Genomic DNA, 12568 nt, shown 5'->3' with positions numbered 1-12568 from the left:
AAACAGGAGTTTAGAGTAGTGGTATTTTGAAGCTTGTGGACAGTAAATGACAGTGGCTGTGGATGTTTGCTGAAAGCCTGGAGGAAAGTGTTGGTAGTGCCTAGGGAAGTATGTACACAGAAAAGAAGAGCTTTCCTTTTAAAAAGTTAAATACAAATCTCTCTAGACATGAGGGGTTTTCTCACCACAATTCCAATTCACAAGGTTTGGGAACCAAACGCGTAATCATAAAAAGATTGCCAAGGAGAAGAAATGAAAGAATACGTATCTTTACACCACCCTTATCCACAGAGGATACGCTCCAAAATTCCCAGTGGATGCCTCAAACCGCGGGCAGTTCTGAATCCTATATGTACTGTTTTTTCCTATACGTACATACCCATAATAAAGTTTAATTTATAAATTAGGCACAGTAAGAGATTAACAATAATAGAACAATCACAACATACTATAATAAGTTACATGAATGTGGTCCTCAAAGTATCTTATTGTACTGTACTCACCCCTCTGGCGATGATGTAAGATGATAAAATGCCTACCTGATGGTGAATGCTATAGGTATTATGACACAGCATTAGGCTACTACTGACTGGCCGGACAGTATGTCAAAAGGATCATCTGCTTCTGGACCAAATCAATGGTTGACTTTGGGTAATTGAAAGTGCAGAAAGTAAAATATCAGGGGGCACCTGGGTGGCTCAGTCAGTTAAGCATCTGACTCTTGATCCCAGCTAAGGTCATGATCTCACGATTCATGAGATCGAACCCCACTGACAGCGCAGAGCCTGCTTAGGATTCACTCTCTCCCTCCTCTCTGCTCCTCCCCTGCTTGCACATGCTTTCTCTCAAAAAAAAAAAAAAAAAAAAAAAAAAAAAAAAAAAGCAAAATCTCAGATAAAGGGGACTCCAATTAATTTTTTTCTGAGTCATGATTTATAGATGTACCATCTCAGAAAAATGAGACGTTCCCCTTAGATCCTAGCACTAAAGGTAAAAACTGGGGGGAAAATTTCTAGAAGGCATAAGATTAGGACATACTATGAGAAGAGTTTAAACAGAATGAGTTCCAGCTTCCAAAAAAACAGTTAAAATGAAGGGCTAAAACTCTCCTTTAGCCTCCCAACAGATTAGGGCAGTTCTTAATCTGGCTTCTACACCTGGGCTTCAGAAGGTCTATGAACCTCTTGGAATTACATATACAAATCTTGTTTACAGAATGGAAACTTTTCTGGTACAAATCTATAGCTTTCATCAGATTCATAAAAGGATCCAAGAACCAACAAAGATTGAGTTACTCCTTTTCTTGAGAAACGGAAATAAGACAGCCACTGATGATCCTGAGCTATTTAATGCGCGTAAACACACACACAGCTTTCACAATCTTAAAAACAAGACATTCGAAAAAAAGATGAACAATAAACATGTCAATAAACATTTGGCTAAGTTCGCATTTTTACTCGTAACAAATATTTTTCCTGGAAACAAATGGCATCAAAGCTACCTCTGGGCGAGTGTGAAGCAATATTTATTCCTTCCTACCTAAACATAAAAGGCGAGGGGATTTTCTGATCTATCGTGTTACAAATTTCTACAAGAACACACCTCTATAGAAATACAGCCCAAGCCTTTTGTCAAGAACTCCACAGCATAAACTAACATTATTTTTCAAACCTCAACTGTTTTTATTTTTATTTTTTCAAGTAAACAGTGGTATTAAGTCTTTTTAAATGTTTCTTTCTTGAATGGCTTACAGAAAATGGCATCCTGGGACCTTTAGCTCTATGTCTCCAAAATTTTCTTTCAAGGATCTGATCCACGAAGTTTCTCAAAAAAAAAAAAAAAAAAAAAAAAAAAAGATAATATACCTCACCTAATAAGACAGGTCAAAACAGTCTGAAAAATAGATGTGTCCCAGCAGAAAGCCTCAAGACTTTTCAAATTCCTCAAAAATGGCACTGTGCTAAAGGCCCCGGAGGATGGCTATCCGAAGGTATCACTCGTTGATATTGATATTTCTGGATGGTATGAGGTACTGCCTGTCATCACTGGTTGCCACGCATCATTTCTTGTAGATAAATGGTATTCATGTGATAAGCTGCCACCCAACTTGGGTGCCTCTGAGCATTCCAATAATATGACTGAGAAGCAGCAGCGTAGTATTCCTGCCATGCCCTGTAGTAAGCTCTCCAGTACTCCTCATAGTCCTGGTAGGTCTCGGAAAAATTCAGATGGGTTTCCCTGTGGCAGTCGTACCAACCGTCCTCCTGGGGTTCTGTCTGCATTCGACAGGAAGACCGCCTGGGAGGGTTTCTCCGGCTCTGCTTAGCTCTCTGGGTAGCCCCCTCTTTATGCCTTGCCTTTGTCTGGATTTCAGGTGATTCCTGATACTCTACTGGATTAGGGATGTTGTTTCCATTCAGAGGCTGCTCCAAAGAGATATGGCCATCCACACGAGTAGACTCCGCATCTTTCGGCTGAGTATCAGAAGAGCCTTCCAAGTAGGACTTATTTCCTTTGCTCTGGGAAGAAGTCCTTGAGCTGTAAGAATCACTGTCACTCTCAGAGTCTCCAGATTGACTGCTACTTGCCAATACCTGCACTCTCTCTTCAGGAATTCTGTTTCTTACAAAACCATTTTGAGGATTGACAGTCTGATCCCCAGGACCCGTGTAATGCCTGATGATTTCCACAGGTTTCTCTAACCCCTCTTTAATATAGTGTTCATAATCCTCTACCAATTCCGAAAAAGTCAAAGAGTATGGCAGATGGATTTTAAAGGACGACAGACAAGGAATTTTAGGGAGTGACACAGGTATAGCTTCTTTGACCTGGTGCTGACCAGTCGAGTTTTCAACAGAGATCTGAACAGAATTCTTCATCGGCTCTTCCAATTGTATGCCACAGCCCACTTCTTTCGGTGACACTGCTTTTTCGATGATTCCACACTCTGAGTGGCTTTTCACAGGAAGCTTTTGTTTGGTATTATTTTTTGATTTGACTAAGAGTGCAGATACAGAAGTATTTCTGGATGAAGCCACATGGTTACCATGAGCTTTCGGAGTTGGAAAGGTTCTCTCTATTTTTTGAATCTGCTTTTTTAAGGGCTGGGTAGGTACACTTGCTAAGCCATATGTATGCATAGCAGCTTGAACCTCCACATCCCAATCCGAACATTCTTCCATCAGACCAGGAGGAATGGGATCTACATAAAAGGAACAAAAGAATATTAAAATTCTTGAGCTGCTCAAGACCAGCAATTTTTGAATGACTTCATAAAGCTTTCCATGGTAAAGTAAGAAATAATATATACTAATAATACACTAAGAAGCTTAAGAATTGCACTTAGTATTTTAAAAGACCCAAGCAATCCTCGCAGTAAAGAAATACACCCCAAAATATGCAAGACCCATCCCATACTCACAGGCGGGATCTCCCCATACCTCCCACTCAGAAAGAACTTCTGCCAGGACATACAAGTCTGCAGAAATTCCCCCATCTCTTCCCCTCCCACTCTCCCCAACTCTTCCCCTTTATCTCACTACTGCTGACAGCAAAACAAGATTATTAGAAAATGGATTGTGCTCCCCAGAGCTTATCAGCTGGGGAATATTACGACTGCAACTCTGCACCCAAGTAAATCTGCCACCCTACACTCCCAACAGGGAGGAATCACTGCCCCCAACAGTGGAGAAAAACCTCTATCTGGGAACAAGTTAAGAGGACTGTAAAAAGACCTGTGGCCTCAACAGCACTTGCAAATTTTTAAAAATTTGCTGGCTCCAGCTCTCTAAATTTCCTATTCCATCCAGGAGGGATAGTTTGCTCCCACCTGCACACTCAGACCTTCCCAAAGTGTGATCAGTTTTCACCTTAGGCAGACAAAATACACAAAGCCCCTGATTTACACAGGTCTGCCTGTCTGTTCGTGCTACTGGGGCTCCACATAGACGTATCCACTATTGAATCCCTCATTCTGAACTCTTCAGCTGGGGCTCTTGATCTTTTGCTGAACAGATCCTCTGACAAAAACTCGATTCCTACTGAGGTGGTATCCCTTGTTTGCCTCCCACCCTTCTCAAATGGGCCGACTGCACTCCTTACTCCTGTGCCAGGTGCTTCACCTGAGCAGTCTGCTATCATACAAGCTCCTAGTCCAGTATAAATCCAACACCACGAATATAATTTTCTCATGATTTCAAGGCTCCGAGAACATTATGTGAAGATCGAAATATGTCATTTTCCAGTATCCAAAGGCAAATTTTATTTATCACTACATGCTATGATACTGAATCCTACTGAAGGTCTTAACTCTCTTTTACCAATTTTCAATTTACTATTTTCACATTATAATCATCTGACAAATTATCAATAGACTCATACATAGAGTTAACATACTATAGAGTCTTAAAAGTGACATGGGGCACCTGGGTGGCTCAGTTGGTTAAGCATCCGACTTCAGCTCAGGTCATGATCTCACAGTTTGTGGGTTTGGGCCCTGCATCAGGCTCTGTGCTGACAGCTCAGAGCCTGGAGCCTGCTTCAGATTCTGTATCTCCCTCTCTCTCTACCCACCCCCAACCCATGCTTGCTCGCTTGCTCTCTCTCAAAAATAAAATAAACATTAAAAAAATATTATTAAAAGTGACAGAGAACCTAAAGACTGTTTCAAAAAACAAGTATTTTGTAAATCAGGACACAAGCTTAGAGCAATTAAAGAAATTTGTGAAAAGATCACAAAATGAGCTATGACAGAGCCAGAACTCCTAGAATCCACAGAATTCCCAGACCTATGCTTAATCTAACTTTATAAAAATCACTAACGGAGTTAAATATAAATCACTGAAATATTCACTGCTATATTTATTCAATAACTACTTATCCCATATTCTAGAAGGTCATGTATATGTTAAGTGTACAATTATGTATATATACACATATATACTGGTATATACATATATATGCACACATATATGTACATATACACATGTATATACACACATACACACTAACGTGCATATATTAACATATATAATAAATGAGCCACATTTCTACACAACAGTTTTTAAAGTTTTCAAGAGATCATTAATAGTTTCAGACATGCAGTTTCCAAGGTGGCACTAAAAAAAAAAATCAGCTTGACAAATGACTCATTAAATCAAAAGAAAACACTTCAGGGGCACCTGGCTGGCTCAGTCACAAGAGCACAGGACTCTTGACCTCAGGGTTGTGGGTTCAAGCCCCACACTGGGTATACAGATGATAAATAAATAAATATTAAAAAGGAAACACTTAAAATTTTTCAAAATAGCATTTAAAGATATTATTCCTTCCTTCCCCGTGGTGACAAAGGAGAATACAGCAAGAATTACCTCCACAGCGACAAAAGAAGGGAAATATATGCCCTCTTACATAAAACAGTGAAATCAAATTGCAAGGCTAAAAGCTAAAATACAGAGCTAATACAGTAGTAAAATAATTCTCATTTCTCATGTGCCAGGAGTTAGCTTGCAATCTTCTCCTTGCTGCTTATTAGCTGTAAGAACTTAGGCAAATTACTTCACTTTTCAATGTCTTGATATCCTCATTCACAAAAAATCGACAATAAGGGCACACACTTCATAGAACCATGGTGATAATTAACCAAGTTAACATATGGAATAGGACCTAACATATCCTAAGTGCTCCGTGTCAGCTGTTAATTTTATGAGGCCTATCATCAATATCACTATTCTTTTGACAGCAAAATGACACAGACAAAACATACCTGGTAAAGGCAGAAGGTTGATGTTACATTTCTGGGCAATTTTCATCATCACATTTTCTTCTTCTCCCCGACAACAGTAGGTCACTGTCAACCCCAAGGTACCTAAAGCAGAGGGACTGTTAATTAGTAAATCATTTCCACATAAATGACATTCTACCTGTCACATCTTCCTCCTAAAGAAAGCAGCCAAACTTTTCACTTCTTTTTTTTTTTTTTTTTTTTTACCAAAACGGCCAGCTCTGCCAATCCGATGCATGTATGTCTCCCAATCCAATGGTACATCCAGATTTACAACCAGGTTCACCTTCTCAGCATCAATCCCACGGGAAGTCTTGAATTGAAGAGGAGAACAAGTGTTTGCATTAACTGCCACACAGGCTCCAACGCACACTAGATTATTCTACTATAGTACGACCAAAACCCAAGTGAAGAACAGGAAGGAATTCAGGAGCAAAGGAAAAGGAAATTAATTTCTAATAACTAGCTTCAAGAATAAAGATGAAAATATAAGACTTTTAAGAAAGCATGTTCCCCAGCACTGGAAAGACAATTCCCTTCTGGTATTCTTATCAGACACACCCATGTAAAGTAATAGTTGAAACCTGTGCATCTAACAAGAGAGCCCAAGTCAAGATGGATTAGTCACCCAACCCGAACGAGAAATATACCAAATCTGTGGAAATGAGGACTCTGCAATGAAACTGCTTCAGCTTGGCCATAGCATCAAGACGCTGATTCTGATTCATGTTACCTAAAAAGACCCAAAAAGAAAGTCATATAAAAACAAGCTAACATATTTATCAAATACACAAAAAGCAGAATTCCTAACTACCAGTCTTAACGCTTTAAAAATATACCAAAGTTAACTCTATCCTTATATACAAATATAGGTTAAGACCTAAAGTCAGAATCTTTTAAAATACGGTTAGGCAGTCAACTTGAAATTCAAAAACATATTTTATTTTATTTCAATTTTTAAAAGTCTATCTACCCATTTTGAGAGAGAGAGAGAGAGAGAGAGAGAGCGAGAGCGAGCGAGCGTGCAGGGGAGGGACAGAAAGAGAGGGAGAGAGAGAATCCCAAGCAAGTTCCATTCTGTCACCGCAAAGTCCAACATGGGTCTCGATCCCATGAACCATGAGATCATGACCTGAGCCAAAATCAAGAGCCAGACACCCAACCGATTAAGCCCCCCAAAAATCAATTTTAAATGGTGACTAGGTTATGCCTGCAGATATACCATTATATCCGCAAGGTTACATATGAAGTAGAACAATTCTTAGAAAAATTGCTTTAATCAGCGGTTTATAAATTTGGTTTTGAAGTGTGATCTACAGTCAAAATATTGTCCATTAGAAAACAGTCTCCCCAGTATCCCATAATATACAATAATGAGACAAGCTTATGCTAACAGGTTACAAACTAAGCTATCAATGAGAACTCTAAAAAGGATCTTACTGATCAAAAATTCCTTTAAATCTTTCATTTCTACTAGGCCAGCAGTAATAATTTAGTTTTCTGTAAAAATGAATCATCCTGGGGCACCTGGCTGGCTCAGTTGGTAGAGCGTGTGATTCTTAATCTCAAGGTTGTGAGTTTGAGCCCCACACTGGGTATAGATATTACTGAAGTATAAAATCTTAAAAAAAAAAAATCATGTTCACCTTCCTCAAGACCATAAAGCAGTTAATTCAGTAGCAGCTCACAGCATTTTTACAATGATTATGTAAAGAAGCACAATATGTTGCACTGAAGATAACAAAGGCAAACTTTATAAAATTATTGAGCTCTTCGTGGACAATTCATTCCAATTTTCTAATTTCGTATGATATACTAAGTTACAACTTAAAAAATAAGAATATTGAGGGGCAACTGGGTGGCTTGGTCTTAAGCATCTAACTCTTGACTTCAGCTCAGGGCATAAACTCGTGGTTCCTGAGCTCCAGTCCCACATCAGGTTCTGCGGTGACAGTGCAGAGGCTGCTTGGGATTCTTTCTCTGCTCCTCTCTCCACCCCTCCTCTGCTCACTCTCTCTCTCTCTCAAAAAATAAACAAAAAAAATAAATAAAAATAAGAATATTGATATAACAAATTCCAATGAAAAATTAACCTGAAATTTCCTTTACTCCAAAGACTCAGTGTAACCTCACACTCATAAGACAACTCGGGAAGTAGCATTTCTTCTTCCTGACTTTGGAGAGGCTTCAAGTCAGGATACTAAACAAAGATTAAAGTAAAATATAAACTTACCCGAAATACACTCGGCAGGAAAGCCTTTAGAAGAAAGAATATCAGCCAAATGTTGTGCTCTATGAAAAATAACACAGAGGTTATAATTTTATAAATATGGCCCCATGCCTATCCTTTTATTTCACAAGTTCCCCAAATGACCTTTTAAGGTACATTACCTGCTGTGCAAATTAGAAAAGACTAAGGCTTGATTAAACGGAATTCTGCTGAACAGTTCCTGTAAATGCTGAGCCTTTTCCTCAAAAATCTTATGGGCCAAAGGGTATGAATTGACAACTCTGTAATACTGCTTCAAACCTGCAAAGAAGAGTCCTCTGTTAAAACAAAACATATTTGCTATATCCTAATAGCAAATATGAAAGCAACAGCCAACTAGGCAAGGGAAAGCTCCAGGGTATCACAAACAAACCAGTAATGTAAGTATCCAATATCTGTACTCACCTAGGAGACTCGGATCACTGGAATTTAGTCTTACAAAAGTGGGATCTCTCATGTACCTTGTCAAAGCATTAGCCAAATATTCAGGGTAGGTGGCTGATACGGCCAACATCTGTTTACTTGCAGGCAAGGAAGAATAAATCCAGCTGCAAAATACAAGAAAAACACACACCATGGAAACTAATCAAACAGTAACTACCACCTGTTAAAGCTAAAGATAGACACTTTAGGACACCATTTTAATAGTCCAGCAAGTTATTTTTCTTACTTTATTTGCTCCTGGAAGCTGCCTTCTTCTAAAAGCTTATCTGCTTCATCAAGAATAAAGAGACGTATACTGCCTGGGTTCAAGTAGTCAAGTTCTATTAGTTGTTTAATTCTGCCTAAAGTCCAGAAAAAAAGCATATTGAAATATTTAAGATGCACTGAATTTGTGCAAATCTCAGCCAGTGTTGTTACTCTACTCACTCACAGGTTATACTGTTGATTTTCTTGACCCGACCTTCGTTATTATACATTTACGCACCGAACCACAAATTAGAAATGTTGAATTCTATCTTGCCTAAATCCATTATTTCTTCCTCATATTTCACCACCAATAAGCACAGATCATAAACACTACTCCCATCAAAAGACTTGAATGCTAAGGCCCTGAATACTAAATTCTGATCTGAGTGATTCTTGACTGAATGATTAATAGAGAAGCAAAGAATAAATCCCAATCCATGGCTTAGAAAGGCTTCTTGAAAATCATCTCCTTTCTCCTCTTTTCATAAGCCAATTCCATAGGTGCACTTAAACAGCCTCAGGGATGGAGAGTTCCTACATTCTGCTGGTAATTCCAGTCACGTCTAAAGCCTCGCTTATAATCCTCAAAATAATTATCAGAGTTATCAAAGATTCCCATATTCTTACATCAATTATTTCATATTACCTATATTAAAAGTGTTCAGTTCCTTAAAAGCCCCAGTTATGAACAGTCATTGATATCTTACCAGGAGAGCCAACAGCAATATGGCACTTTTTAAGTCTGGTTTTGTCTTGTGATAATGGAGTCCCTCCAATAAAGACATGACACTCTAAGCCTTCCATTTTTATTCCAATAGCTGTAATAACAGAATGTATCTGTACAGCAATTTCTCTTGTAGGAGCCAAGATCAAAATCTAAAAAAGCATAAAATATATACACTTTTAATGAGTCAGTGGAACAGATACATGTGGTTGGCACATTTTGCATTATAATGAGCTAGTTTTCATTTAACCAATCATTTTAAATGATGAGTTTTTACTGACAAGGGAAACTATTCCATTCATTCACATATATATTCATTCAACAAACACTGAGTTGAATGAATTGCCTACCTACTAGGCAACATATAAGTTGCTGTGGAGTCAAGAGTTAACAATACACAGTTCTTGCCCTCAGGGCACTTTCATTCTGTGTAAGAAGACATACAACAAACAAACGGACATAAATAATGGCATACAATAAGAGTTGGGGGCGGGGGGAGAAGTGAAAAAAGAAGGGAAGGAGTTATTTTAAATGGAGCAATCAAGGAAGGCCACTAAGGAAATAACATTTGAGCAGAGACCTAAATGTACACGGCAGAGTAGAGCTTAGCTATGTGACACCTGGGGAAATGATTTTGGGAAGAGAAATAGCAAATGTAAAGGCCTCAAGACAGTAACATTCTTGGTGTACCTGAGGAATAGCAGGGAGGCCCTTGTAACCAGACCTAGTCAGGGTGAGATTTCTAGCTCCATGAAAAGGAGCTTTAGGGAGTCAAGGTGAGAACTTTGCAAAATAATTAACTACTGGAGGACAAGGTGAAACTACATGTTCTGAGCTAGGAGAAGGAAAAAACTGCTTTAAAAAAAAAAACTAGGAGAAGAAAATATGCCAAAACGGTTAACAGCAGTTTCGCTCTGGGTAGGTGAGATTATCAGATGCGGTTATCTGGTACTTCTTGACTTTTCTGAAGTTTCCCAATTTTCAAAATTAAATTTGAGAACACAAAGATCTTAAGTTTAAATATACAAATTTGGTTTATGGCACTTTTCAGGGTTTTGGCATTTCATCTACTCCCAAATTATCAGAAACCAAAATCGCAAATACATCTCAATTCAACAGGCCTCAATTCTAGGCCTAGAATAGCCTAGGTCTTTGGGAAGCTGAAGGATTTCTTACGTGCATAACCCAGGATTTGGTAGATATGAGTCAAGAAGCTTTGAATACGGATATCCTAGCATACTGTTTATACATAACATGCGCTTGAAAAATCTTTGTTGAAGAAATTATTTCCAAACCTAAATCTCTTATTAGTTTGGGTTCTCTTAGACCTACTCCAAGAGAACCTAGAAGATGGGAGATCAATAGGATATACTCACAAGGCTGTAAGAACCACCTGCAGTTACCAGCAATAGCCAGAGCACTACATTATCATCAATCAGGCCAAATACTAAATCTTATCACAACCGGATCAGCAAGTAGAAGAACAAAGAAAACCTATCTGTATTCCCAAGTACTGAAAAAACTAACACACATGGCATTATTCTATTTAAGATGCGGTGATAAAAATTTCCAAATTTCTAACACTAATAACATATCCTTGGTCACCATCCACACCACCAGCACTCAAAGGCTTTAATGTCTACTTCTATGCTTTTCATATGGCTCACCTCAATCATTCGTTAAATTCACCTCTTCTCTCAGGAGCTATGGTATTGCGTCCAACCCGCGATAATAAAATCCACGTAACATACCCTCCTTTGAGTCCTCTCAGTTAGACTCACCTGGGTACTTAGGTTTTCAAGAACCAGAGAGTCCAAAGCAATGGTAGAGAACACACACGTTTTCCCGGTGCCAGATTTAGCTTGGACAATTAAATCTGAGGAGAAAAAATATATACTGTATATCGCTAACCAGTACCGACTAAAGAAGCTTAGATACCGACACGAAACCACATGATCACAAGGGTCTCCAGAAGATCACTGGTTGGCACCTTCGTTTTTAGTGAACTCTCAAAAAAGCATCGGGCCATATCCAGAAACAGGGCTCGTCCCTGAACCTCTACCGTTTATCTTCTCGAACGGAGAGCCAACTGTCACCGTGAAAAGGGCCGTAACCATCAACGCCGCGTCTCTTACAGGGGAAACTGAGGCTCGAAAGCATGCAGCGCCCGGACGCAGGCCGGACCCCGCACCCGCTCCGGGACTCCTCCGGGACCCTCCCGGCCCGCGCACGGCCCCCGCCCTCACCGAGCCCGCAGCGCCCCAGCGGGATGGCCTTGAGCTGCACCGGCGAGGGTCGCTCGAAGCCGGCAGCCCGCAGCCCCTCCAGCACCGGCCGCGACAGCAGCAGCGACTCGAAGTCGGCCGGCTCGGCCAGCAGCACGTCCCCCGTGCGGGTCCGTGGGCCGCTGACGTCGTGAGCCGTCCGCAGGCTCCGCACCGGCCCGGGGGGTGGCTCCGAGGCCGCGAGCTGTGCGGCCACACGCTCCGCCGGCATAGCGGCCTCCACCGTCTCTAAGGCCGCTGAGGCTTCAAACGCCGCCGCCATTGTAGCCGCGCCGCCGGATCTCGCGGTACTTGAGGCGAGGGCGGGAGCCTAAGAGCGAGAAGAGGAAAAACTTTATTGGCAGTCCTCCCAGGAAGACACGCTTCGGCGAGGGGCGAAGGGACGGAAGTCGGAGGCTCAGGAAGTCTCGCAAGCAGCGATAACGACAAAACAATGTGGCCCGAGGAAGGCCGAAAGAAGGAGGAGAGAGAGGCGGGGGCTACCGGTGTGCGGCCGCTGGCAGCCTGCAGAGGGCGCCGCGCGCACACAGTGGGGGCGCCGCCCCGCCTCCCGGCCCTCCGTGGGCGGTCCGCCCAGTCCCGCGCTCCGCCCCGCGCCACCCTCAGAACGCCGGCTTTGTGAGGCGCGTGCGGCGTCACTCCCCCCGCCTCCCGGTCACTGGCGGCCGGTGCCTCCGGCGGAGCCTATCCCCGCCTGCTCGAGGCGGCTGGGGCACAACCAGACTCGGCTTCCTCGTGGTCCGGTCCGTGTCTGTCTCGGCACCGCGTCACTCTTCTCTGTCGCCAGCCCGAGCACGGCCCCTGGCACACTCAGCTCC

The 12568-nt window shown here is 41.4% G+C and overlaps 1 protein-coding gene across 1 annotated transcript; it reads right to left on the bottom strand.

Annotated features, from left to right (window-relative positions):
• Positions 1 to 1329: 1329 nt before the first annotated feature.
• On the bottom strand, positions 1330 to 12314 carry DDX20 (DEAD-box helicase 20). The gene is made up of 12 exons (XM_040471301.1): positions 12234 to 12314; positions 11712 to 12060; positions 11247 to 11341; positions 9449 to 9617; positions 8722 to 8836; positions 8457 to 8599; positions 8174 to 8312; positions 8016 to 8074; positions 6433 to 6515; positions 5990 to 6095; positions 5765 to 5866; positions 1330 to 3202 (listed from the first exon to the last, which is right to left on the bottom strand). Exons 2-12 carry the CDS (start codon positions 12010 to 12012, stop codon positions 2043 to 2045), a joined length of 2472 nt encoding a protein of 823 aa, XP_040327235.1. The 5' UTR covers positions 12013 to 12060; positions 12234 to 12314; the 3' UTR covers positions 1330 to 2042.
• Between the last annotated feature and the right edge of the window lie 254 nt (positions 12315 to 12568).

This window comes from Herpailurus yagouaroundi, unplaced genomic scaffold, assembly GCF_014898765.1.
Source record: "Herpailurus yagouaroundi ecotype Mexico unplaced genomic scaffold, PumYag 77, whole genome shotgun sequence".
Taxonomy (NCBI): Eukaryota; Metazoa; Chordata; class Mammalia; order Carnivora; family Felidae; genus Herpailurus; species Herpailurus yagouaroundi.
This window is presented reverse-complemented; position numbering and strand designations above follow the sequence as displayed.